The sequence below is a fragment of the Poecilia reticulata genome, linkage group LG8 (genome assembly GCF_000633615.1).
Source record: "Poecilia reticulata strain Guanapo linkage group LG8, Guppy_female_1.0+MT, whole genome shotgun sequence".
NCBI classification, from domain to species: Eukaryota; Metazoa; Chordata; class Actinopteri; order Cyprinodontiformes; family Poeciliidae; genus Poecilia; species Poecilia reticulata.
In genome coordinates, this window is record NC_024338.1 from 27,272,086 (window position 1) to 27,298,959 (window position 26,874).

At 44.6% G+C, this 26,874-nt stretch overlaps 4 protein-coding genes across 6 annotated transcripts in view; 3 read left to right on the plus strand and 1 right to left on the minus strand.

The window, feature by feature from the left end:
* Positions 1–1,897, plus strand: part of jmjd6 (jumonji domain containing 6, arginine demethylase and lysine hydroxylase) — a 7,293-nt gene extending 5,396 nt beyond the window's left edge. Inside the window, exons 4-6 of the mRNA XM_008417161.2 lie at positions 26–161; positions 1,251–1,383; positions 1,464–1,897. Of these exons, the coding sequence (XP_008415383.1) occupies positions 26–161; positions 1,251–1,383; positions 1,464–1,595 (401 nt within the window). The 3' untranslated portion in view covers positions 1,596–1,897. The remainder of the gene's footprint in view (positions 1–25; positions 162–1,250; positions 1,384–1,463) is intronic.
* Positions 1,898–3,400: 1,503 nt separating this feature from the next.
* LOC103469466 (protein TsetseEP) lies at positions 3,401–12,160 on the plus strand. The gene is made up of 5 exons (XM_008417160.2): positions 3,401–3,745; positions 6,429–7,014; positions 8,386–8,449; positions 8,871–8,928; positions 11,856–12,160. Exons 1-4 carry the CDS (start codon positions 3,497–3,499, stop codon positions 8,902–8,904), a joined length of 933 nt encoding a protein of 310 aa, XP_008415382.1. The 5' UTR covers positions 3,401–3,496; the 3' UTR covers positions 8,905–8,928; positions 11,856–12,160.
* A 107-nt stretch (positions 12,161–12,267) lies between these two features.
* LOC103469465 (NACHT, LRR and PYD domains-containing protein 3-like) lies at positions 12,268–19,610 on the plus strand. Of its 3 annotated transcripts, none has more exons than XM_008417155.2 (9): positions 12,268–13,350; positions 13,442–13,601; positions 14,021–14,250; positions 14,540–16,364; positions 17,486–17,659; positions 17,980–18,156; positions 18,257–18,430; positions 18,637–18,810; positions 18,905–19,610. In XM_008417155.2, exons 2-9 carry the CDS (start codon positions 13,474–13,476, stop codon positions 18,912–18,914), a joined length of 2,892 nt encoding a protein of 963 aa, XP_008415377.1. In that variant the 5' UTR covers positions 12,268–13,350; positions 13,442–13,473; the 3' UTR covers positions 18,915–19,610. The 3 variants fall into 3 exon arrangements, with proteins under 3 accessions (XP_008415377.1, XP_008415378.1, XP_008415381.1); XM_008417156.2 differs by having other exon boundaries at positions 12,268–12,837; XM_008417159.2 differs by lacking the exons at positions 18,257–18,430; positions 18,637–18,810; positions 18,905–19,610 and having other exon boundaries at positions 12,268–13,601; positions 17,486–17,680; positions 17,980–18,072.
* Positions 19,611–20,983: 1,373 nt separating this feature from the next.
* The window catches only part of LOC103469505 (suppressor of cytokine signaling 7-like), a 17,674-nt gene continuing 11,783 nt past the window's right edge, over positions 20,984–26,874 (minus strand). The window contains exons 8-12 of the mRNA XM_017306148.1: positions 26,804–26,860; positions 26,577–26,705; positions 25,516–25,651; positions 25,180–25,352; positions 20,984–23,335 (exon numbers count right to left, since the gene is read on the minus strand). Coding sequence (XP_017161637.1) covers positions 25,226–25,352; positions 25,516–25,651; positions 26,577–26,705; positions 26,804–26,860 — 449 coding nt within the window. The 3' untranslated portion in view covers positions 20,984–23,335; positions 25,180–25,225. The remainder of the gene's footprint in view (positions 23,336–25,179; positions 25,353–25,515; positions 25,652–26,576; positions 26,706–26,803; positions 26,861–26,874) is intronic.

Sequence of the window (26,874 nt, forward strand, 5' to 3'; positions counted from 1 at the left end):
CTGGTTTCCACTGACTGGTTTCCAGGCGGCTGGTGGCACGTCGTACTTAACCTGGACACAACGATCGCCGTCACGCAGAACTTCGCCAGCACCACAAACTTCCCCATCGTCTGGCACAAGACGGTGCGCGGCCGACCCAAACTGTCCAGGAAGTGGTACCGGTAAGAGAGCGGCGCCGCACACACATCTGAGCCTTTGTTGTTTTAAAGGTTTTAAATAAAATTACAATACGAAAGAGTAACAAAATAAAAACTGGTTTTATTTTGTCTTTTAAAACTACGCTATAAAAGTTCATCTTTGTTTTAGGTTTTTATTTTAGCATGTTTTATTTTGCTTTGATTTTATTCAGTTTTTATCACATTTGAAATTAAATTTAGCTTTTATTTTATTTTTCAAGTTTTACTATATCACTCATATTTTAAGTTTGTTTCGTTTTGTTTCACAATTTTATTTAATTTTAAGATTTTTTTAATTGTCCTTTTATTGCATATAAAATTTTTTTCCTTTTAATCTGATTAAAATTTTTTATTCTTCTCATTAATTTTAATGTCTTTCAGTTTAATTCAATAATTAACTTTTTTGTTTTAAATAAATTTTAGTTTCTACATCAGAGTTTCCCCCCCTGGTCCTCAGGCCCCCTGCTCTGCATGTTCTAGATGAGCCTCTGCTCCAGAACCGCTGATGATCACATGACCATCAGCTGATCTGATGTTCTGATCATATGACCATCAGCTGATCTGATGTTCTGATCACATGACCATCAGCTGATCTGATGTTCTGATCACATGACCATCAGCTGATCTGATGTTCTGATCACATGACCATCAGNTGATCTGATGTTCTGATCACATGACCATCAGCTGATCTGATGTTCTGATCACATGACCATCAGCTGATCTGATGTTCTGATCACATGACCATCAGGTGCTGCAGGAGGGAAACACCTGCAGGGCAGGGGGAGAAACACTGATCTGCAGTATTTGTGTAAAGTTTACTTAGTTTTTTATCCTCAAAAAGCATCTAGTATTTATTATTGTTACTTTATTATAAACCTGAGTCGACTCAGGTTTTATTTCTTATTTTTCCCGTTTTCTTTCCAAAGGTTCACTTTTATTTTTCTTTGAGGAAGAAGGTTTTTTTAACGTTTTTTTGTTCTGCTGTGGTGGCGCTGCGTTAATCCTGTGTGTGTGTGTGTGTGTGTGTGTGTGTGTGTGTGTGTGTGTGTGTGTGTGTGTGTGTGTGTGTTCCAGGATCCTGAAGCAGGAGCGTCCGGACCTGGCGGCGCTGGCCGATAAGGTCGACCTGCAGGAGTCGACCGGCATCGCGTCGGACAGCTCCAGCGACTCTTCATCCTCTTCCTCGTCCAGCTCCTCCGACTCTGACGTAAGGCCGGAACGCCGTCCGACAATCCAAGCTGCCGTACTTCCTGTCATGTGACTTCCTGTTCTCCGTCTGTCCTGCAGGGGGAGTCGGGCTCCGAGGGCGACGCCGCGTCCCACCGCAGGAAGAAGAGGCGGACCTGCGGGGCAACGGCCAACGGCGACTCCACCAGCCAGGACGACTGCGCCAGCAAGGAGCGCTGCTCGTCCCGGTGACCCCTGGGGTCGCGACCCCTGGGTGACCTACCACCTTTAACTGTTAAACCCGTTTGAGGCGTTCAAGTGCTTCTGTAGACTGAAGGTCCAGGATGGATGCTGCTCTGGTGAACTCTGACCTTTCTGGACCAGACTGAGGCCTTCTGCACCGGAACCCTGCAGCCTCGGCTTCTGGGACTCCAGTTGTGCCAAAAACAGGAAGTGATGTCACGTGGTTTCCTGGTTTTTATGAAACACTTTTAGCGTCGTCTGACTGTCGGATCTGTTTTCTGGGCCTTAAAATAAAGAATTTCAGAGGAAAAGTTCTGCTGTCGGCGTCTGTACTGTCCTGCCCGTAACCATGACGATATTCAGCATCTCTGAGGCTCGTCAAGCAGGTTCTGCTGGACTCGGCCCGGTTCTGGACCAAACAAAAGAACGGAACCAGCCTGGAGATTGGACCGGCCGGGTTCTGCAGAGCTGTGCCGGTCCGTTAGCAATCAGTTCAGTTCATTATTCAGAAACAAACTGATCTGTTTTTAAAGGTTATTAACAGCAAATCTCATCTGAGCTTTGACTAGGACACATATTCATCTTTCAGCCTCAAGCTAACACCAGACTGCTGACTCCCTAAAAATACATATTGTTGTACATCGTATGTACAACAATATGTATTACATACTGTTATTCAAATAAACAGTAAATTATATTTTTAATGCATTTATTTCATGTAAAATTTATATTGCATCATTTAATGACATTTATTTCTAAAATAATATTTCATGATTTACTGAATCTTTTTGTTCCTCCTTAAACCTGATGAGTCGCATTACTGTTGCTCATTAGTCATGTTGCGGCCCCTGTGGGGCCCCGCCCCGCTGCTTGGGAACCCGCCGTCCAGCAGAGACCAGCTAGCAGCTGATTGGTTCAACTTTACAAAACAAGAATTAAAATTTAAAACTCATTACAGAAACAACAAACCTTAGAGTCGCTGCAGAGAGTAAAAGTTTCCTAAAACTGATTATTATATTTCTACCTGGATAAATAAATATATTTTAAAGACTTTCTGAGTTGCTGCTAAATATTTCAGAAAAGAAAAAGACTTAAAACATGGAAACACTTTATTTGAAGGGGTTTGAATAAGACTAATAAACATAAAGGAGCCTTTATGAATGTTTATGACTGATGTCATGAAGTGTCATTTGGTAAATAATGACACTTTTAATGCCAAGTTGGCATTTTTAATGGACTTTTAATGCAACTTTGCATTAAATTATCATTATTTACCAAATGACACTTCATGACATCAGTTATAAACATTCATAAAGGCTCCTTTATGTTTATTAGTCTTATTCAAACCTTTAAATAAAGTGATACCCAAACATGATCTGGATCTCAGAGTTTCTGACCCAGATGGGCGGTTCTGCTGTGGCCTGCAGCCTTACAAAATAAAAGCTGAACCACGTTCTCAAACTGTTTTATTTTGAAAACTAAACACGTTGAGCACTTTGCTGAAGTATTTCTCTTATTTTAAACGATTGATGTTATTTTTGGAGGAAAGAAAAGTTTTAGTTTGAAAGTTTTTCTCTTTACTCCGTCTTTTATTTTGAAAAGAGCATCTGAAGGGAGAGTTGGTCCATATTTGTGTAACGCTCTTATTTTGAAGTTGTTTGCTTTGTTTATTTTAGGTTCTTATTTTGAAGCTTATTTATTTCAGGCTCTTATTTTGAAGCTTGTTTATTTCAGGCTCTTATTTTGAAGCTTGTTTATTTCAGGCTCTTATTTTGAAGCTTGTTTATTTTAGGCTCTTATTTTGAAGCGTCCCGTCAGCTGTCGCGGTCAGACCGAGCCTCTGTGGGTCAGGCTGCTCAGAGTGCGCCTGGTCCCAGCCTGGTCGACACCCGCCGCTCTTCGGAACCGCCATGGACCTGGACCCGGCCGTCCTCCTGCCCGCCGTCCTCTTCACGGTGGTCGCGGTTTATTTGGCTTCATCGCTGCTCCGCCGGAAGCCCGACAGACCCGCCTCCTCCTCGGCCGGGACCAACAAGCCCAACGTGGGATACGGAGACGATGTTCCTCCGTCCAGACCTCCGGGAGAACCGCTGCTCTCCCCGGGACCAGAACCAGAACCAGCAGAGAAGAAGCGGGACGTCCTGGGGCTGAAAGTGAAGGTCAGAGTCTGTGATCGATCTTTGATGTATTTATTGATCTGATTAAAACACCTGGAATCTATAAAAACGTTAAAACTTTAAACAGTTCTAATGTTTAATTCATAAAATCTTCCGCAGGTTTTAATTAGTTCGTGTTTTTGGGAGCGAGAAGTCCGGGTCATTTTTAACTTGAACTCATGTTGGAGGTGAACAGTAACGGTTCTGATTCCTCAGGTATGATCTCATCTCTGAATCAGCTTCAAAATAAGAGCCTCACAGAGTACAGGCACTTTCAAAATAAAAGCCTGGATTTACTCATCCAGAGAGACTGATCAGGTCAGAGTCTGTCATTTCTGGAGTTTGGTGGACTCCCACCACCGGGCCCCCAGGCTGTCGGGCCCTGACCCCCCTGGGTCCCCGGGCCCCCCAGGCTGTCAGGCCTCCCGGGCCCCGGCCCCCCCTGAGCCCTGGCCCCCCAGGCTCCCCAGGCTGTCGGGCCCCGGCCCCCCTGAGCCCTGGTCCCCCAGGCCCCCCGGGCCCCGGCCCCCCAGAGCTCCGGCCCCCCGGGCCCCCCAGGCTGTGGGCCCCGGCCCCCCTGAGCCCTGGCCCCCCGGGCCCCCCAGGCTGTCGGCCCCCCGGGCCGATGTCTCTGCTGTGCAGCAGCTGCAGATCGACTCTCAGTGGCTCCATAAAGGCGGTTTGTGCAGCAGGAACACAGGCGGGTTGTTCTCTCAGCTGTTTTGTTTTTTGGCTTGAATGCAGCTCCCAGAACCAGAACCGGGTCAGGTCCAAACTCCTCAGAGAACTGAGGCCAGCAGCAGGTTCTGTGGGGAATGTGCTGCTGTTTTGCTGGCGGCTGCGTTGCTGCGACCCGGTTGCAGCCTAAATAAGCAGCCGGTCGGCCCAGATGCCTGGAAACATGGAGCCGCTCCAGCTAACATGTCAACGTGTCCAACATGCTGGACGTCTGGAGGAAACGTCTGCAGCTCCTCCTGATAACCTTACCAGGATCTCTGTTGGATCCTGTCATTCTGACCCAGTTTCTCCGCCTGCAGGTTCTGAGGTTCTGTTGGGAGAGTCAAACTCTTCAGACCCAAAGAGAGAAACTTCCTGATGTCTTTGGAAGTCGCTCCTCTGCTAATCCACTGATAGCATTTTGCCATTTCTGCTATCTTTGAAAACAGTTAGCGCTCTTAGCTTCCCCTAAGCTAAGATTTCAAGATAAATTCTACAGCAGTAATTTGTTCAGTTGTTTTCAGCAGCTAATGTTTCAGCAGTTGTCGTGTCGGTTTAATCCTCTCTGATGGCATTTCCTCTGAGCTGGTTCCGGTTCTGGCTGACCCGCCAGCCGACGGCTCCTCAGCTGCTGCTGGACGCTCACCAGCTCTGCACAAAGGCTGGGCTGATCCTGCCTCTGCGGTGACCTCAGCCTCCACCCCGCCTGAGGTCAGGCGGGAACATGGAGACGGTTCCCTGCTGAAGCGAATCCATCAGAAACGGATCCAGAGTTCTGTGACCGGTGGACTCCAGCAGGTCCACTTTGTTTCACCACTGATAAAGATAACAGAAAGAAACTAAACTAATAAACTCACAACATTTTGATTCTGGCTTCTGAGCCAGAAGAAAAGATTCAACTCCTTATGAAAGGAAGGGAATACAGAGTTATGTCATTTCCTGTTGTGGATGTCGTTCATGTCATATTTCCATCTGGTTCTCTGCTTCCTGTTCAGATGATCTGAGCTCAGCGCCCAGCAGACAGACATCAGAATGTCTTCAGACGGTCAAACCATCTGAGGCCCATCAGTCTGCAGAGAGGAAAACGTCTCAAACTCTGCAGGCCTCAGCAGGCCAAGGGTCAAAGGTCATGAGGGAGGAGGGGCTGGTACTGGCAGCGATCTGAGAATCAGGCAGAGGGTTCCTGGGATTAGAGCAGCAGACGGCCGCTAAGACGCCCAGGTGACTTAATCCCACCGCTTCCCTCCTGGCTCCGTCTGGACCCATCTGGACCCGGCCCAGACTGGGGGGAGGAACCCATCCCAGGTCTGGGTCCAGTCTAAAACTGGACCGGGAAGATTTACTGTTCAACTGAAGTTCTGCTTGAAGCAGATCGGATCAGCGGCTCAGATTCCAAAACGCTCCGACTCAGCACTTCCTGAAGGACGCCGACAGCTGCAGCGGTCCGGTTCTGAACAGGAGGTCCGGTTTTAGTTGGAGGAGCATCAGATGATCCTCAGAGATGTTCTGGAAGTCAGAACCGGGTCCTCAGAACCTCAGAGGACCCGGTTCTGACCTCAGAACGGGTCGCATTTTTAAACAAAATAAATCAGCTTTGAATTTTTTTCATCCTGATTTTTAAGTTCTGCCTGTAACGGTAGAGCGGTTCTGTCTGGAGGTCCAATACCGGTCAGAACCTGGGTTCAGAATCCGGGGTTTGGTCCAAATCCAGTCACTTCCAGCTTCACTGCTCCTTATTTTTTACATATTTTGGTTCTGTAAGCGGCTGATATCCAAACACGAGTCCAAACGGGTCCGGATCTGTTAGAACCCGCTCAGGGTTTCTGTTTCAGGCGACAAAGCAAAACGCTAATATGAAGCAGCTGCCACTGTGTCCGATGCTAACTGTCTGATGCTAACTGTCCGATGCTAACTGTCCGATGCTAACTGTCCGATGCTAACTGTCCGATGCTAACTGTTTCCATTCCAGGCGGCACCAGAACCAGTGACGGTCCTGGAACCAGTGAAGATACCAGAACCAGTCACCAAACAAGCACCAGCTCAAGAACCTTTTCCAGAACCAAACAAAATACAAGAATCATCTCCAGAACCATTAGAAGTTTCAGTACCTGCTACAGAACCAGCTAAAGAACCAGAACCAGCTGAAGAACCAGAACCAGCTAAAGAACCAGAACCAGCTGAAGAACCAGAACCAGCTAAAGGACCAGAACCAGCTAAAGAACCAGAACCAGCTAAGCAGAATGTGGGGGAACCTTCCCCAGAACCGACAGCAGCTCAGAAACTTGTCTCTGAATCATTAACAGCTGTGGAATCTGTACCAGAACCAGATCCAGATCCAGAACCAGTTACTCTAGTCAACTCATCTGTTGTACCAGAACCAGCTGCAGCTCCAGAATTCAATTCTGTCCCAGAACCAGTTAAAGTTTCTGAACCAGAACCTGAACCAGAGGTTGAGAAGGTGGATGAGTCCGGACCAGAACCAGCAGCTGAAACGGTCTCTGGACCCACAGGGCTCGTGGCAGAGGAACCGGAACCGGAGCACAACTTTCTGAACGGTAGGAGGCGTTTCAGGGTGTGGACCTCAGGGCTCTGTCCTCGGTGCCCTGGTACTGGTCCAAATGAAACGGGTCAGAACTTTAGGATGTAGATAGTATTCAGAGGTTCTGAGCATCATTTTTATGCATCTTCCTCTCACACTAAGGACACTGAGAGTGGCTGTGATTCCACCTAGTGGCCGGAGGGGGAACTACACGTTCCTCATGGAAGTGGAAGTGAGCGTACATTATCGCAACTCTGAGCTAAATTGTGCAATAAAAGCAAATATTTACCATCACTTATGTTTTCTGCACATCAGACAACATGTGACCAAAATTTACAAGTTATTTCTAATTTGGGTAATTTGAGGCTTTTTAGCGACATCAGGAAACTAAGGAAACGGTATTAGGAAGGAATATGTATAATTTAGGTGCAGCTGTAGAAATGGTCAATTCTGTGCATATATATTGATAACTGAATTATAGAATTACTTCAGATTACAAAGAATAATATATAATTATTGATGAATAAATAATTATTTACATAAGTAGGTAGATACACATCCTAATCAAATGTTTTATTGTAAAACAGGAGCCAGAGGCTTCTAGAAAAGTAAAGAGATCTTTTAGTGTTAAAAAAAGATTTAATTTTAACTGATTTCATATTCAATAAAACTTTGAGCGAAGGAGTTTTTTCAGTATTTAGCTGTCATGTTCATTCAGAACCATTTATTTTCACTCAGTTAGAGGAATAGCAGCATTAATAAAATAATCTGCCTCATGGATCTAATTAGCATCATAGCTAAATAATATTGAGATAACTTGACATCTAAACGATCTTAAAACACATGTTGTCATTATTTCCACCTTCACTGTCGATACAGAAAACATGTTTAGGCTTCGAGTCTTTAAAAAGAGGAGAACGTGGCTCCAGGTGATCGTTGTGGGCGGAGTTAATGTTGATGTTTTGTTCATGACAGCAGCAGCTCAGATCAGGTTCCACATTCAGGACGTTCAGTCTGAGAGGTGATGCTGCCCCGCCTGAACGACGCGCTGCAGCTCTAACTGCAGCAAACATCTGCTGCAGGGCTCATCTAGAAGCTGCAGACACAGAGGAGCAGCAGGGACAGACAGGAGGACAGACAGGAGGACATGTCTTCATCTCTTCCAGATGAAGACATTTCTCTGGACGTCTCCATCTCTCTGGTCCAGGAAGACCTGGACTCGTCTCCCTCAGTCTCGTTCCTCAGCTGAGCTGCGTTTGTCTGGAAAAGGTTTCAGGCTGAATTGCAGGAAGCTGGATATGAACCAATCAGATCCAAGCAGCTTCTGTCCTGTGATCTGATTGGCCGATCTTTGAGCTGCTCTGACTTTCTTCTTCTTCTGTTCCAGATGTTGCTGCAGCTGCAGCTCAAAATGAATCCAGCAAGTTGGAGGCACTGATGGAGGAGCAGAGGTGAGTTTGACCCCTGACCTTTGACCCCTGACCCTATCAGGATAAACTCCCAGGATGCTATCCTGTCTCCTCCATGTCTGTTCAGTTTTCCTGCTGCTTCTCTTTGCATCTGCAAACGTTCCGTGTTCAGTTGGGAATGTTCTGGATTAATCAGGAAAACTGTGGGAAAATGATCGGATCCGCGGCTCTTAGATCGGATCTGATTTCCTCCACAGGACAAAACCTGGTTCTGTAGTTCAGGCTGAGTTTCACAGGCAGATCAGACAGAAAACAGCCTCAGAGATTCAGATTTGAACTGGAGACTGAACTCAGATCGTAACATTGGTTGTCCGTTTGGATTCTCCAGGATTTCCTCACAACATTTCCTGCCAGAGTCAAAACCGGCTGCATGTTCTGACAGACTGAACCTTTATCTTTCTAGGGTAGAGCTGACCTCTGACCTCACCTGTCTGTAGAGCAGAGACTGTTAGGAGGACATGGTAAGGTGATGCTTCTGCTGACCCTTTAACCCCGCCCCCTGATGACCCAGTAGCCCCGCCCCGAATCCAACAGGTCAGGTCTTGGTTTCAGCCAAATGTAGCAGCATTCAGTCTGCTGCATCTCTACATTTAATTTAAAACCCAACCAGGGATGAAGAGAACAGAAGCTGTGGCCCATCTAGAGCATACAGATGCAGATCTCAGAGCGAGTGTTGTTCTTAGATCTGTTAAACCAATAAAAACCAATAAAAAGATCAGAGTAACAGCCTTAAAGCAGTCAGTCCTGCGTGGACGGAATGAACGAATCAAAATCATTTCCTGGAAAAGGAAGCAACTGAAACAGGATTCAGTTCTTTTTTCTTGTTCTCTCAGTTTTGGCCTTTTGGAAAAGTTTCCATTTCTTGCATGATGTTGAGTTAAAGTTCAGACCCAAACCACGTCAGAAAACTCAGTTTCCATGGAAACATCAGCAGTGATGAAGCGATGGAAAACGCTACAGCTGCTTCCCATCCAAACCGTTTTCAGTCACTGAGCCCAGAATGTTTTCCTTCGTTCTGTTTCCCAAATAAGACCTGAATGTCCAGCGGAAATCAGAATGTTTGGACGGATTTTAAACAAATGAAGATAATCAAGCTTAGTTTGTCTGTGGGAGCTCTTCCTGCTGGACGCTGTCTGTGAGATGAAGCTCCACTTCTCCAGAGTATCAGGAATCTAACCCTAACCCACTGCCTCATCCTGCTCTCTGACCTCTGTTTCTAAAGCTCAGCTGCATTAATGCAGACATGGACGGAGCTCGTGGAGCCAAATGTTTGCATGAAGGTGACAGAAAGGCATCGTGCTGGTGGGACCAGGAAGAACCCATCAGCCTCATGATTTTGTTGTGCAGAATCTCAGATTAAAGTGCAGTTTGAATCCTCCTACTGACTGAAAGTTGAACTTATTTGGAGCAGTTTGACCTCTGACCTACAGCTACTGTGTGGGCGTACCCAAAGACATGCAGCAGATAGTTAAAGCCCAAGTTTTACTGTTGGTGCAGGCTGCCCCCTGCTGGCAAAGTTTAGCTGCTACAGCTAAACCAACATACTTATGATGACTTTCTTATCTTGTTGGGTTTTTTAAATGGTTCATTATGCTATTTGGATCAATAATTTCCCCCTCAGATTCCAGGAGTCTGATTCTGAAAAAAGTGACTGCAGGAAATGATGTGACTGGTCAGAAGGTAATGATGAACCGATCGATTGGTGTGGTCTGTCAGTTAGAATACCAACCAACCGCAGCCCTTCCTGGAGAAGGTCCAGCAGGGGAGAAGTAGGAACAGACGGTTCATTTATCAGCAGATTACAACAAATATTTTTTGGAAGTTGTTTATGTTTATTCAACTGGATTTGGACTATTTTGCTCCGCTGAATCCAAAAGTGACATCCATTTTTCTGAATCAGATCAGGTTTTTATTCTAATCCGATCTTCTGACTGAATTATCACTTCATTTCTGTTAATATTTCTCATTCAAAAAGATTTTAGGAGAAAAGCATGTTCTATCAGAGTGTGTTAGTTCAATGTTACAAAATTGGATTTCTGTAAATTGCCTAATAAACATGTGCATGTAATTGAACATTATATCTTCATTGTGCTAAATTCTCAGTCTCTGTTCGTCCTGGTGGAGTCTCTCCTCCTGCTCTTCACTCACTGATCCTCAGGAAACTCATCCACATGTGAAAATGCATTTTGATGCTCATGTTGCATCCGTAGTTCAGAAAGTTGACCTGATTGAGTAAAACTAATGCGATTTTTGGATTCAGCTCATCACAATTACCCTAAAACAGTTGGAAAACCCCACACTGAGCTACATTTAAACTTTGAGAAGTTGAGCCATGAAGAAAAGTGTATTAACTGAAGCAAATGCTGCTCCCTGGTGGCCAGTCTGAACATACCAGGTTTGCACCTCAGTGAAATGACTTGGTTAGAGAATCCAATTCCTTAAATCTGCACTTTACTAATGAACCAAATCTGAGCTGCTGAACTGATTTCCTGTGGTTCTTTGTGGTTCCTCTGGTTCTGGTCTTGTTCCATCTATCTGCTGCTGTCTCAGCTGATAACCTGCAGGCTAACTGCTAACTGTTGAGTCCTGCTGCTGTTAAAGACGATGATTAACTGTGAACTCTGAGCTATTCAGAAAAACAAAGTATTTGGACCTTTGACATTAAAAATGGATAAACCTCTGCTGCAGAATTGTATCCATCTCAAACCTCGGAAGCCTGTTTCTAAAGAATTAAAACTTAACCATTTAACTACAGAACATGCTGAGACAAGATCACTTTCATATTTTTATCAGATACTATTGCTCCTGTTTACTGGTTGTCTTTCTTTAGAGACAGAACAGTTTTCAGTGTTTAGAACCAAATATTAGGGGCGGCTGCCTCTAATATTTGGGGCAGCCGCAAATATTAGGGGCACATTAAAACAGTTTAATATGAAACAGTTTTAAACATTAAAACTGTTTAATATGAAACAGTTTTAATAGGTTAACAGCAGCTATTAAAACCTGTGCAATTAGCAGATTTAGGATCTGAGCATCAACCACCAGCAGTGTTAGGGATTTACAGTGACCAGCCAGAAATGCAGTGGATGGTTAAAAAATATTCTTAATTTATTACAAAAAAATCTCAAATGTTTTGAAAAATGGTGAATTGGGCCAAAAACAAAGGCTAACATAACAGACCTCAACTTACAAGCAGGTTAACAGAAAGTTTGTTTTAAAGGAACATGCTAAGACATGAGGGTCAGTGGTTTTAACAAGATGAGCCAATTTATTAGGGAGAGTGTTCTTAAATCAATCACTCAATAAATAAATAGCTTTTAGGTCTTTAAGTTTCTGCTCATCAAACAACAATTCCCATCGTCATTAACTCTTCTTCTGACTCTTTCAGCTGATTTCTGATGAAGTTCTGAAGAGATGAAGATCAGCAGTTTTTGAGGCTTCCTTCATGTTTTTGTGGCGTTAGCACCTCTGAGGTGGAGCAGATGTTTCGTAGCAAAAGTGTTTCCCACCAATGTGCCTTCAGGAGTTTTTGTGTGTGTTGAAGCTTTGTGCAGAAATGAAGGAGTGTGTTTTTACTCAGCCTGGTTTTAATCTGTTTCCGAATGATAAACTGTTTCTGTTGATGCTGCAGCTTTACTTTATCTGCTCTGAGTTTGTTTTAATTTAAAACAGGGAATAAAAGTGTGAAAAAAGTTTTGTTCTTGTCGTTAATTTAAAAATGTGAAAGATTTTAGTTCACCTAGTTAAAAGTTTCAGCAGTTTTAGCTTTCCCAGCAAAGACAGAGCGAATGTGGGATGTTAAATTGTTAAAGACGGCTAATTTCTCAGCACTCATTGTCATTCAGGGAGCTGAACTTGATCAGAGGTCAGCAGCACAGTTTTATCACACTACTCCAGGTTTTCCATCCAACACTCCAGAACAGTGGTTCTTAACCTTGTGTAAAGTCGTGATGACGCCCCGATTAGACTGATTCTGAAAGATCCAATCACTCTCACATTCATACTCTGATATGCTGATCTATTGACAACTTGGGATTAAGTGCTGTGCCCATGGGCACATCAACATGTGACAAACCACACATTTTGGATTCTAAGACGGTGCTCTGCTAGTCCCAGCCAGAACTGTTGAGTTAATTGTTTCTGAACTATTTTCCAACCAGAGGTGCTCTGTACTGTGGTTGGAAAGCTTTTGGATGTTGGCCATGTTGTCTCTGGTGTGTCTGTTGCTCAGAAATAAATTGCTAATTCTCACCTAGATTAAACATTAGCCCTTTTTATGGCTGTGGCACTGAAAGAATTGACTCAGATTATTTCCAGGTTTCTCTGGCTGTTCAAATGGCCGTCCTTTTCCACTGGGCGGTGGATGTCAGGTGAGTCTTAGATAAACATTTTCATGTTTAGGTGATTTATGTGTTTGACCAAAGCATTTTTCAGCATTACAGAAAGCAGCAAGTTGCTCACATACATGAACCCATAAGTCTGGTTTTCTTTTAACTAAGTCTTGATCTCAGCAATAATTTTCATTTCTGCTAAAAATTAATCCAAACGTGAAGTCTGCAGCTCTGTCCTTCTTTTCCTCAGAACCAGTTCTGCGATCAAATCAACATCCTGCCATGAACTTTGATCACTGAGATAAAACAAACACTGGAATAATATTTGATATGACCTAGGACTTTGGTATTACAGTCTTTTATTATCTTTTTATGACAGGTTATTAAATAAAAACTCATGTCTTGAGTCCTGCTGTTTCATTCAATCTGATGTGTCAGATCCAGACCTAGTTTATTGCTGTTTAGATCTATTTTATCTTTAATGCCACCTTCACAAGGTGAAAATAGTTCAGAGTTCATTTCATGTGGGCAGAGCAGGAAGAGTAAAGTCAGGTAATAGTTCCTCTCCACTGACTCATTAATGAACCTGTAAGCTATAGAAAAGGACATACAATCTGTCACTTTTCTTGTTTTGCACATGTAGTCTGTTTTTGTTCCAACCTGGACTGACTGAAGATGAGTCTTTGTAAGGGACAGGACAACAAAAGCGTGTCTTCAGCACCCAGCTGCCCGTCAATGAGGAGTGACCACTCCAACATTCTCCCTCCGCTGTTCAGTGATGAACTTGGACCTTCAGACACGAAGTAAGAAACTTTCTGCTGTAAACCAAGCTGGAGATTTCTTATTTCACATTAATTTCTTGATCACTGACACACCTGAGCTTCAGTACTAAAGTTATTCACCATTTGTAAAAGACGGAGTGAAGGATGACATGAGGAGTTTGGGACGTTTTGTTCACTTGTGAGGCAGAGAACCGATCTTCCAGAACCCAGCACAGACAGTATCTACCAGCAGACTGCAGTTTACTATATTTCCAGTTAAACATTGCATTCATACATTTTGATAGTATTGAGATCTGTGATCATATTTCATTGCTTGAAACCAAGTTTTATGATGTCATGTCCCAGTTTTTTGTGTGTGTAATTTTCCTGTAAAATTGACTCAGAGTTCACTACTGCTACTATTTACTGTGTTTCATTGTCTTTTTTCTGTATATGTTCAGATGGAAAAGCAGCAGCCATGTTCCTGAGGTGGATGACACGTCATGCTGCGCTGTGTGCCAGAAACTCCTGATGTATCCAGTGTTGGCCAGCTGTGGACACTGGTTCTGCAGACAGTGCATGATCACATACTGGGACGAGTCAACTCCACGCGCCCCCTGTCTCCAGTGTGGAGAACTGTTCACACCCCTAACTGGACCTCAGGCAGCCAATCAGAGCAGCTCTGGAGAAGGTAAATCTGACTACATTCACCTTCCTGATGAACAACAGCTATGAAGCAATTTGCTCATTCAGTGATGAATTCAGTGGTGTGGATAATGGCAAGCCTCCAGGTCTATAGGTTCTGGAGGTTCTTCTGAAACTTAAATCTATCTGTACTTGTATTTTCTGGTCATGTTTGCTTCACAGAGCTATCAACGCCCAGAGGGATTCACAGAATGGTGGAGCATCGTTGCTGAAGCATCTCTTGTGTAAAAACAAAATATTTTTTTCTATACCTTTGTGCTTTTGTCTTTCACCAGGTTTTGGTCTTCAGGAGAATTTAGACAAACACAGGAACCAACTGAGGAGGATGTGTAAATATGTAACTGAAGGAGCTGATGAATTAGGAGCCAGAACTGTCCTCAACAGCATCTACACCGAGCTCTACATCACAGAGGGATGGAGTGAAGAGGTTAATACCCAACATGAGGTGAAGCAGCTGGAGACAGCTTCCCAGATCCAGAACCTCCAGGACTCTCCAATCAGGTGCCATGACATCTTTAAATCTTTCCCTGACCAACATGGAGCCATCAGAGTGGTTCTGACCAACGGCGTCGCTGGTGCTGGAAAAACCTTCTCAGTGCAGAAGTTCACTCTGGACTGGGCCGAGGGCTTGGAGAACCAGGATGTCAGTGTGGTGGTTCTGCTGTCGTTCAGGGAGCTGAACCTGATCAGAGATCAGCAGCACAGTCTTCTCTCTCTGCTCCATGTTTTCCATCCAACACTCCAGAAGCTCCCAGCAGAGCAGCTGGCTGTCTGCAAACTGCTCTTTATCTTTGATGGCCTGGATGAAAGCAGACTTTCACTGGACTTTAACAGCAGTCAGCTGGTTTCTGACATCACACAGAAGTCATCAGTCAATGTTCTGCTGACAAACCTCATCAGGGGGAACCTGCTTCCCTCGGCTCTCATCTGGATAACTACCAGACCTGCAGCGGCCAATCAGATCCCTCCTTCATATGTTTCCAGGGTAACAGAAGTACGAGGCTTCACCGACACCCAGAAGGAGGAGTACTTCAGGAGGAGGTTCAGTGATGAAGAGCTGTCCAGCAGAATCATCTCCCACATCCAGACCTGCAGGAGTCTTCACATCATGTGTGGAATCCCAGTCTTCTGCTGGATCACTGCTACTGTTCTGGAGAACATGATGACCTCAGAGCAGAGAGGAGAGCTGCCCAAGACCATGACTGACATGTACTCACACTTCCTGCTGGTCCAGGCAAAGAGGAAGAAGGAAAAGTACCATGGAGGACATGAGACAAGTCCACAGGAGCTGATGGAGGCTGACAGGGAAGTTCTTCTGAAGCTGGGGAGGCTGGCGTTTGAACAGCTGGAGAAAGGAAACATCATGTTCTACCAAGAAGACCTGGAACAGTGTGGTCTGGATATCACAGAGGCCTCGGTGTACTCAGGAGTTTGTACAGAGATCTTCAAGAGAGAGAGTGTGATCTTCCAGAAGCCAGTTTACTGCTTTGTTCATCTGAGCATCCAGGAGTTTCTGGCTGCAGTTTACATGTTCCACTGTTTCACCAGCAGGAACTCAGAGGTGGTGAAGGACTTCCTGGATGGTTCACCTAACACCCATGTTAGGAGAGACTTAAAACTGGAAGACGGTAACTTCACTCTAGACTGTTTCCTGGAGAGAGTCATGATGAAATCTCTCCAAAGTAAAACTGGGCATCTAGACATGTTTGTTCGCTTCATTCATGGCCTTTCTCTGAAGTCAAACCAGAAGCTCCTGGGAGGCCTTGTTGATCAAACAGAGAACAGTCCAGAGAACATCTATAAAATCATCAACAACCTGAAGAAGATGAACACCAATAAAATGTCTCCAGATAGAAGCATCAACATCTTCTACTGTTTGATAGAGATGAATGATCTCTCAATTCAACAGGAGATCCAGGAGTTTCTGAGGATGGAGAACCGATTAGAGAGGGAGCTCTCAGAGATCCACTGCTCGGCTCTGGCCTACATGCTACAGATGCTGGAGGAGGTTCTGGATGAGTTGGACCTGGATATGTTCAACACATCAAAGGAGGGGAAAATGAGGCTGATCCCAGTGGTGAGGAACTGCAAAAAGGCTCGGTGAGATCATAGAATCAATATTAAGTCATAGAAAATGTTTTCTATTAGCTGGAGAGACTGATTGAGTCAGTTTTTAGGATGCGATGGCACTGGTTGCCTGTCTTTAACAGAAGAGAGCAGCAGAGGATCATATAAGTTGGAATGGGCTGTAACATAAACTCAAAGTGTGTATACAAGATACACCAGCTTACCTCACTGAGGTCTGCAGCCCACAAACCTGTACATATGAACTGAAGAAGACTCAATTGAGCCAATTCACAACACATGTACAGAAGCATTTAACTGCCAGAGCTTGGAAATTCAGGAGAATCTCAATATAACAAGGTATGAAATGCGTCTTGTTGCTACAAGAAAGTATCAATGAGACGAGTTGCTACTTTCCTTAAAACTAGGTTTCTCATTATAACAAGGTATAAAACTTGTTAAAATTAGAAAGTTTCTTTTTAAAGCAAGGAAGTTTTAACAAGAAACTATTAATAAAAAAAGTTTTATCTCATTACAGCAATAAATGTTCCTGTCTTATCAAGAAACTTTGTTCAGAAAATCTATTTATTTATTAAAATATGCTCGTGTGATAGAATACAACTTGTTAAGGAGAGATATATGAAGGAGCTCCTTCTGACTCTCCGTCTTCTCGCTTTGTTTCTTCCAGACCACATCTAAAAATCTCTAGAGGTGTTACTGTTATGACCTTTGTTACATAAAAGAGAAAATATTTTGGGTTTAATAAGATTGGGTTTAAAAAGCTATAGTGAGCTTTTCAAAGCCTTTAAAAAGAGACGGTTTATCATTTTAATAAGTTTTGCATGTTTTTATAGTGAAAAAGTTTTCTTGTTAAAGAAATACTGCTCCTGAATTTATTTCAAAGCCCTGGCTTAAATACTTCTCCATATGTCATCTCAGGGCACTTTACAAAAAATAGACATTTCAATCCAATCATCCATCAATTCCAGTTAGCACTAGTTATCAAACAGTTCAGCTCATTATTCATACTGGTTTAAAAGGGTTTTTTCTAAGGAAACTCAACAGGTTGCTTTCATTCTTTGCATTCCCTCATAGATAAGAATGTCTCATAGAAAAGAGTTGTAATAACATGCATCATTTTATCTGTGACACTGAAGCCTTGTCGGCTGTCGCCTCTCGGAGACCCACTGTGAAGTTGTTGCCTCGGCTCTGATGTCCAGCCGCTCCCAGCTGGTAGAACTGGACCTGACTGGAAACGTCCTGCCTGGTCCAGGAGTGAAGCTCCTATGTGACGGACTCGCAAGTCCTTACTGTAAACTGAAGACGCTGAGGTCAATTCCCTAAATATTTTGGTTTGTTTCAAATTCTCAGTTTGAACTTCATAAACTTTTGGGTCTGAAAGCCTCTAACTGTATGAACATAGTGGCATGGAGACAATAACTGAGCTCTGGGTAGGATTTACGTTATTTCTGACTAAAGTGAAAGTTACAACATCCTTTCTTTTTGTTGTTCTTTTTGAAGTCGTAGGTATGTTTTGAGCTGTTTGTCAATGTGAACAGCAGCTCCCAATAAACTGGCATATACTGACAATCAGATTCAAACCTTAAATTCAGTTTAATTATCTGATTAGATGTTTTTATTTTCTGTCCAGACTGAGAGGGTGCAGGCTGTCAGAAATCAGCTGTGATAGTCTGGTTTCTGCTCTCGTGTCAAACCCTTCTCATCTGAAACATCTGGACATGGGTCTGAACAATAAGCTGCAGGATTCTGGGATGAAACTGCTTTGTGCCTTTCTAGAAAATTCAGAAAGTAGACTGAAGACACTCAGGTCAGCTCACAAAATTCATTTTATTGTTCTTCCTCTCGCCTTGTCAAACAAACAAGCAAAATCTAAACAACTTTGACAGAAAATGTTTTTCTTTGCTTAGATTGCTAGAATGTAGCTTAACTGGAGTAGCCTGTGCTTATTTGGCATCGGCTCTGAAGTTCAACCCCTCCCATCTGACACATCTGGACATGAGTGGGAACAACCTTGAGGACTCAGGTGTGAAGCACTTGTGTGCTTTCATGGAGACTCCTAACTGCAAACTGCAGAAACTGAGGTAAGGTCGCCATCTTCCTGTTAGCAACCTTACACATTAATTAATCAAAGATCAGATCATCTAAATGTGATGGGAAAGGAAAAAAATGTGGGGATTTTCACTGGGAGAAAAAAGCTCCACATCAAAATGCTGCCACCACCATGCTTGACAGTTGGTACAGGTCTGACGATGTGTCTGAAAACCAAATGTCTCCTGTTGTTTATCAGTCTGTGGGGCTGCAGGCTGTCGGGAACCAGCTGTGCTTCTATAGTCTCAGCCCTAAACACCAACCCGTCTTTTCTGAAGCGTCTGGATCTGAGAGACAACAACCTGCAGGATTCAGATGTGGAGCAGCTGCTGGATCTGGTGGAGAGACCACAATTCAGACTGCAAAGGCTGAGGTCAGCAAGGGGGTCTTTCTGCCTTCACATAAAATAAATTAAGAGAATGGAAGCAGTTATTTTTCATTACTGTTCTCTCATGTTTCCTCTGCAGATGGAAATGATAATCCTTGTACAGATGAAAAGGAGTCTAAAATGGACAGTCGACTGACAGGAAAGACTCATTTAGTTTGTGTGTGTATGTGTGAACCAGGTTTTTATATACTTGTGGGGACCTATTCTGTCTACTCTGTGAGGTTGTGAGGACCACTGCTTCTTGTGGGAACAAATCCTGGTGATGGTTAAGGTTAGGGTTAAACTGTAGAAATGAATGGAAGTCACAAAAACATGACTGTATGTGTGGCGGTAGGAGCTCTACTGCATCTCTCACAATGTGTCATAGATGCTGCCTGTTAGTATATTTCCATTGTTCTTCTGATCCTGAAGTTGCTCTGTGTCAGAAATGCTAACGCTGAAGGTTGAGAGTCAGGTGCCACACAAATTCATTCCAACTGCTGTGTTGCATTGACTACTTCATGGGGTCTGAGTGCAGGGAGCCTCCCAATAAAGATGTGCCCCGTTGTGGGGTCCAACATCCCAGACCCCACACTGCTTAGGAGCATCTCCTAATGTGTCTCCTGCTTTTCCCCTTCCCCTTGGGGAAAAAGCAGCCCAAGGAGACTAGTGGCAGCAACTAAAAAAATGTGTTTAAGTGTGTGCTCTTGCTCTCGATGAAGGCGGACGCTTTTTCCCTCTGCTCCCTCCCTGTCCTTGTCTGCCCGGTTTGCTGTTTCTGTCCTGTCTTTTTCTCTTTTTCTATATTTTTGGAGCCTTTCTTTGCACATCATCCGAATCTACAAATTATGGATCTGGTCAACCGATCTCTCAATGCAATTGATCAAATTTTTGACGAGAAGTCTGGGCACAGAGAGCCTCTTGTCCTGCGGGGACACTCCCAGCGGGATTCACCCTGGATTTATTCATGATAACAAGATTTCTGCTGTTTGGAGCTTGTGGATTCCTGGATTATCGACACATTTGTGATGGAGTTGGCCGAACTAGAGAACACTCAGACTGTTGGTGTGGACTCTAAAACTCACTAACCGGATGGAATCGATCTTGGAGAAGCTGCTGGTTCAGTGGAACTCAGTGGAACGGCCAAACTAATTTGGATGATTGGTAACTGAGATGTATCGGAGAGACTTTAGGGAAGATTGAAATTTATCATCTTCCCGACCTACGACATTCTGTTTCTGAATTGGCTTCCCCCGTGTGGCCTTGGAAGGGCTGCATATCTCTAGTCTCCTTGAAGATATTTAAACACAACGCTCTTCCCTCCTCACCCCCTCCCGTTTCCATGGAGCTGAACACTCCCAAGGACATCATTCCTTGATAACAAACACCTCTATCGGACTTTGGGTTAGGCTGAGCAACGTGGTTTCATGGCTCATGTCTTTGTTTTGTCTGAACTAATGTGTCCTCTCCCCTTTTTGTGAGGATTTAATAAACCTATTAATTTAGGTTTCTGTGTTCAGTTCAGTCTGTCGTCTCCTCGTCGACCCCTCGTCTGTCCACAGCTGTCACTCATTCTCCAGATTGTCTTCCGTGTGTATTTATTCCCACCTGTGTCACTTGTTCCCTGTCGGGTCCTTGTTGTAAATTGTCTTTACTGTTGTGTTGTCATTGTTTTCCGTCTCCCAGTTGCTACCAGAGTCTGAGCTCCTAGCCTTCTGCTCACCTGTGCTACCTGGACGTCTGTATCCATCATTAAATCATCACTTTTCTCACCATAACCTGGGTCCACGGCATCTACCTCACCTTCGCTTAACCACACATCATGACACTTTTATCATTTAGAAATTCTGGAGTACTCACTTTTAACCCAGAAAAGGAGTAACTCATTAGCTTTTTTTTTACTCACTATTTAGACCAAGATCATACTTAATTTTTAGATTATAATGCAGAAACTCCTATTGCTCTTTTCTTTGGTTTGTTTTGTTTGTATTTCCTTTTGATTCCTGTAAAGCACTTTGTATTGCCTTGTTGCTGAAAATGTGCTCTACAAATAAAATTACCTTTACCTCAGTGGCGACCCCTTGTTGGTGGGAGCTGGTACTGCAATTAAACGCACCACAGGAGGCATGCATCATTTAACCAATGAAGAACCCTCCAAGTCTGTGTTGAGATATTTTTTGCATCCTGTAACGATTGTTATTACAGTTGATTCACCCTAAAGTTCATCTTAATCTGAGGATAGTAGTGTTAGTTATTTGGAAGCTTATCCTTAAAATTATTTTAAGAAAATGTGTTTATATTAAATCTGTAAATGAAACTGAAATCTATTTTTAAACAGAGCTTATAGAATTTAAAAATATATTTTTAGGGTAACTTTACTTTCTTTTGTCATAACAGATCCGTTTCAGGCAGGGGTGACCTCTGACCTGCAGGGAGGATTTTTTTTTACATTGTTTCTGACAGTTTGTTCATTAAGTGTTTCAGTTGAATTCTGTTTACATTTCTATTAAAGTTTGTATTTTGTGACCCATAAACTGAAAATGAAAGGTTTTTGTCTCATTGAGGACAGACTTTCAGTCCCACCGTGTTTTATTAACAGGTGACGGCACAACAACGACACATTACTGCTCCTCCACACCAACATGTCTTCAGTCAACATTTACAACTGTTTGACATCATGGAAGAGTCCAAGCAGGACGTCTGGGTCCCGCCTCCAGTTTTCCCAGAGTTCCCAGTGTCTGAATCCGTCCTCCCAGAGAGCGAACAGTAGGATGTTGACATGGTTGTAGCTCAGTAGTCGTCATGGTAACCCTGCTCTAAGTTTTTTGGTAATGTTGCCGTCGCGGCGCGACTGTCGCCTCCAGGATCTGGATGTTATTCCCAACAGCAAGTAAAGTTCCAAACATCTTCAAAAAAAAAATGAAAACCACGGATGGAAAAGTTCTGATCATCATCCATCCGTCGCTGCTTCATCCCTCAGAACCAGGAACGAGTCCAAACAGGTCGGATAAATCCGCACGTTTCTCCCAAACAACCCGGAGAATTGAATTTAAAAACGTTTCTCTGACATTATCCATGGAAACTCTGATGCTAACAAAAGGTGCTACATGGAGGAACCAGAACCGGGTCGGTTCTATTCACAAAGAAGCTCCAGAAAACTATAATCTCAAGAAATGAAGTAGAATTAGAGAGAAATAGTGACAGGAAATTAAATCTAATAACCCCTAAAAATAGGAGTGTTTATTTAAAACTGCTTAAATAAAAGAAAATCTACATGTAAAAAATGCTTCCCTCTTTAATTTCATATCTAGAGCATATTTTGTACCTTAATTTCAGGCTGACGTTGCACATTACAAACTGTTCTTAGTGTTTGGCCTGGAGAAATAAAAGTTACATTTTTAATTTTTGCCAATGCTTTCAAACATAGGAACAGCTAGGCATTTAAAGTTTAAATTACATTTTAAATTTGAACATTTAAAAAAAATGTGCTGAAAAGGCAAAGAATGGGCTGCCGTTTGAAGACGAAACAAACTGAAAGTTCTGAACAGGTTCTGGTTCCTGGAACCACAAACTTTTACACCAACCAGTTTCATCATCATCCCTTCAGAGGCTCCGCCCCCTTCAGAGGCTCCGCCCCTCCACACCTGCTGTCGTACCTGAACCAAATGCAGCAGCAGCAGGACGAGTCAGAGAAAAAGCCTCATGATGGTTTCATTAATATCGATAATCCAGCGTAGAGACAAACAGCAGAACTGACCAGGTCAGACATGAGCTGCAGATTTAAACCCAAATCTTCCTCATCTTGGGTTTTGAGATCCTTCCTCGGGGTTGTCTTCCTCTTTTAAGCCCCGCCCACTTTTAGCTGACAGATGATTTAATTCGGTTCTGGTTATCAGAACCATCAAATTCAATAGCAGAAATAAACTAAACTTCAGGATAAGAAGTGAGTACCTGACCTGCATCACCAGGCTTTTGAGTTTAAAGCTGCAGTTCATCGATTCAAAAAATATCCTTACATTTTTTTAAAAGCAGAAAAGTCTGAAAATTAAATATGTAATTAAAGATTCAAAATATCTGATTTAAAAGCTGAATGATGATTGGCTGATTATCAGAGCAGCTGATCAACATATGGTACCACCGAACAGCGCCCCCTGCTGAGGCTCCAGCAGAAAGGGAAGTAAACATATGATCCGTGTGGAACCGACAGAACCTCCCCGGTTCCGGACGTCGAGCTCCGCAGCATTTGTTGGGATCCTGGAGGCGACTGACGGTTCCCCTCCTTCTAAACAGCGACGTCACGCTCGCTTCAGTCCAGCTGATCAGTGATGACATCAAAAAGGAGGCGGAGTCTCCTCATCCCCTGTCCCTCGCCTGGCGACTCACTGCGAGCCAATCAGAGGAGGCAGGATCATCTGAAACCCGCCCGGATACGAGACTGAGCGGAGGGAGCCCATTGGCCGCAGTCTGAGTCCAGTTTGAGTGTTTGAACGTCCTTCAGTGGTCGAGTCCAGAGAGCAGAGAAAGAAAAGACCTGCAGGAAGAAAACAGCATTTGAAGGGACAGTTCACACTTCCAGAACCAGAACCAGAACCAGAACCGTCTGCTCTCCCGCTGGACTTCAGACACACAGAATAGTTCTGGTCTTATCATGACAACCTGCAGTCGCCGCATGACATCACGAGATCAGGAAGCCATCGCTAAGCTAAGGCGCTGTGACATCACAGAGGAAGAGCTGCCGTGATTGGCTAACCTCAGATTCCCTTCAGCTCATTGGCTGTTTGCTGCGTTTTGCACCTGTTGGCCTCCGTACCTCTGGCTCTTTCGCAGCGGTTACATCTTCAAACAGACTCAACGTCTCGCCAAGCTGCAGCTCGATGGCGTCTCGACGGGGAGCTGCAGCTCGATGGCGTCTCGACGGGGAGCTGCAGCTCGATGCGTCTCGACGGGGAGCTGCAGCTCGCAGGCCGTTTCTGCTCTGATGGAAACTTTTCATGCGCTGATCAACCAGCCATTTTTTCCAAGATGGCTGCTTAAGTTCAGAGATCTTCTGACGGCCCGCTGAGACTTTTAGTCTGTGATTCAGTTTGAGATTATTCTCTAAGTTTATGGATTATATTTGCATTTGTTTTAACCTGACTCTTAAATGTCTTTTCTTCTTCTTCACTTCCCTGAACAGCAGAGCTGCTCAACGCCTGAGCTCTTCATGTCCTTTATGCATAAATGTCTCAGGTCATGTTGTGGATCGTGACCTTTGGATCTATGGAATGAGCGCCCCCTGGTGGTCAGCAGGAGGCCATGCAGTCGGCGCCCAGCAGCCGGACTTCAGGTCAGGTTGTTCTGAACACGTCAGGCTCACCTGGTGCTCAACCTGAACGGCTTCCAGTTAAATCAGCAGAAAACCTGAAAATAATCCACATTCCTGGGACATCATGTGTTTGTTGCAAACCAAGATTTTAGTAGTCAAGTAATCTATCGATTATTCTTACGATTAATCCAGTGATCGGATGAATTAATTTATAAAATTAAATATTGGTAAATCTTCCATAACTCCAGCGTTACGATCAGATATCAATATCGGTTCCCTAAGTTACTTTTCTGTAGTTTATAAACTAACCTGTAACAATAACGGCTCATTTTCTAAGTTAACCTGAAGAAAAGTTACACAAAGATCTGAATGTAATAATAATAAAGCTCCAGGCTCACATGTAAAAATGCTCCAGCTTTTAGTTTCTGTTCATCTTCAGTCGGTTTAACAGATGAACTCTGACCTCGCCCCAAACCTGGCGGAGGTCAGACAGGGAGCAACACGGGATGTTTACAGCTCCTCCGTTCAGAAGCTCATCTACCAGCCATGTTCCGCCTCCCGTCTGTTCGGACCCGGATGATCTACGTTTACTGTGCGGTTCGTCTGTAAAGCTGCTCTGTCAGCATCAGCCACCCGCCGTGTTACAGGTGAGTCTCTCCACTCACCTGTATAAATCCTCCTCGGCTCCAACCAGCAGCTCCGGAGCAGAAAGGCTGCCGGACTCCCAGCATCCTTTCTGCTCCGGGCATTTTAAGGATGTTTATTGGTCCCAAAAAACCTGGAATTATCACCAATCAGTAAAATCCCCGCGGGCCGAACCTGAAGATTGGACGTTATGCCGCCAACGACTCAGAGGAAGTCGGAGCTCCGCTCAACGCAGATCATGTTCCGGCTGAAACACGGCGGCTAAATGATAAAACGTAAATTAACGAGGCTTCGAGGCAGGAACATTTTAATCAAGGGGTTTTAATAATCGAGGGACTCGAATCACTCGAGGAATCGTTTCAGCCCTAGTTTCAATCCTTTAAAAGGAAACGGGAAGTGCAGACGGGCTCTGGGTCGGGTTCTACCTGTGGGTGGGCTCCAGGTGCGTCCCGGTCCGGCCCGGTTCCGGTGCTACGTTTGGGACCGGACCCCTGGCTGGCCGCTGGGCTCCCTGGCCCCCTTCCCGTCCGGTAGCGCCGCGCTGATCTCCTCCTCCGGGTCGTAGTAGTAGAACTTCCTCAGGTAGGCGATGAGCGGCCTGGAGGACAGAGGGAAACACCTGCAGCTCAGGTAACGATCCAACCGGCCAATCAGCAGCTCAGTGTGGCCTCCTCTCTGAGCCGAGCTGCTGCTGATTGGACGATTTCACTTCCCGTCTCCCCTGAGCACGGGCTGGGGGCGGGGCTTCTGCAGGTACGTACGTAGGTAGCGGCAGCTCCTGGATGTGGTCGATGCGGACCAGCTGCCTGATGCAGAACCGACACAGATGCTGCAGAGACTTGACGCTGCTGAACCTGGAGACCGGATACAGGAGCTGGACCGGAGTCGGAGGCAGACCTGGACACACGCACACACACACACACACACACGCGCACACAAGTACACACACACACAGGTACGTACACACACGCACACACACACACACACACACGCGCACACAAGTACACACACACACACACACACAGGTACGTACACACACACACACGCGCACGCACGCGCACACACACACGCGCACACAAGTACACACACACACACACAGGTACACACACACGCACGCACACACACACACACAGGTACACACACACACACAGGCACATACACACACACAGGCACGTACACACACACACACACACGCACACACACACACACACACACAGGTACACACACACACACAGGTACGTACACACGCACGCACACACACACACACACAGGTACACACACGCGCGCACACACAGGTACACACACACATCCATTCAATAAAGGAAACAGGAACTTATTGCGTCTCCATGGCAACAGAGACACGCAGCATCCAGGTCAAACCGTGTCGCCAGGTGAGTTTTTTTGATTCACTGCTTGGAGGTTAAAAGAATTAAATAAAATAATCGTCCATCCGTTTGGAAAATAACTTTAAATCACCAAAGAAAAGCCTGAAATCCAGGAAACCGCCGACCCAGCCTGAAGCAACGATCTGGATTCATCAGAGTGAAAACTGAAGCCTGAGAAACCTGCAGCTTTCTGTGTGATGTTCTGGTTCTGAGGCTGAAACCGACCCGATACTTCCTTCTAGAAACCCGAAACGCCTCATTATTAGAATTAAAGGTATTTCACTGGGGTCAGGATTGTTTTGCTCTCCTAGCAATAGAGGAAAAAGTCCCAGAAATAACCATGAAATCCTGGAGGAAGCAGCTGCAGCCTGAGCTGCTCCGGTTCTGGATCTGAAATGTTCTCGGAGGTTCTGCAGGTGAGACGGGTCGGTTCCTACCTGGGACTCGGGAGCGCAGGAAGTACAGGAACTTTCCGTTCTTGGAGTGCATGATGGCTCTCTCGATGAACTCCACCACGGAGTGGCAGCGGTCCTCGAACTTGGGGTGGCACCACAGACTGAAGGTTCCTGTTGGACGGAGAGGTCAGAGGGTCACACAGGGGGGGGGGGACCTCTGTAGTGCTGTGTGTGTGTGTGTGTGTGTGGTGTGTGTGTGTGTGTGGTACCTCTGTAGTGCTCCATGCGTGTGTGTGTGGTGTGTGGTGTGTGTGTGTGTGTGGTACCTCTGTAGTGCTCC

What these genes read in the sequence shown, in the direction of transcription:
- LOC103469466 (XM_008417160.2), top strand. Translation starts at nt 3,497, where the DNA reads ATGGACCTGGACCCGGCCGTCCTCCTGCCCGCCGTCCTCTTCACGGTG. An exon ending in GGAGCACAACTTTCTGAACG is followed by an intron (nt 7,015 to 8,385) that starts GTAGGAGGCGTT and finishes CTTCTGTTCCAG; the next exon opens with ATGTTGCTGCAGCTGCAGCT. An exon ending in GCACTGATGGAGGAGCAGAG is followed by an intron (nt 8,450 to 8,870) that starts GTGAGTTTGACC and finishes TTATCTTTCTAG; the next exon opens with GGTAGAGCTGACCTCTGACC.
- LOC103469465 (XM_008417155.2), top strand. Translation starts at nt 13,474, where the DNA reads ATGAGTCTTTGTAAGGGACAGGACAACAAAAGCGTGTCTTCAGCACCC. An exon ending in TCAGAGCAGCTCTGGAGAAG is followed by an intron (nt 14,251 to 14,539) that starts GTAAATCTGACT and finishes GTCTTTCACCAG; the next exon opens with GTTTTGGTCTTCAGGAGAAT. An exon ending in AGGAACTGCAAAAAGGCTCG is followed by an intron (nt 16,365 to 17,485) that starts GTGAGATCATAG and finishes GTGACACTGAAG; the next exon opens with CCTTGTCGGCTGTCGCCTCT.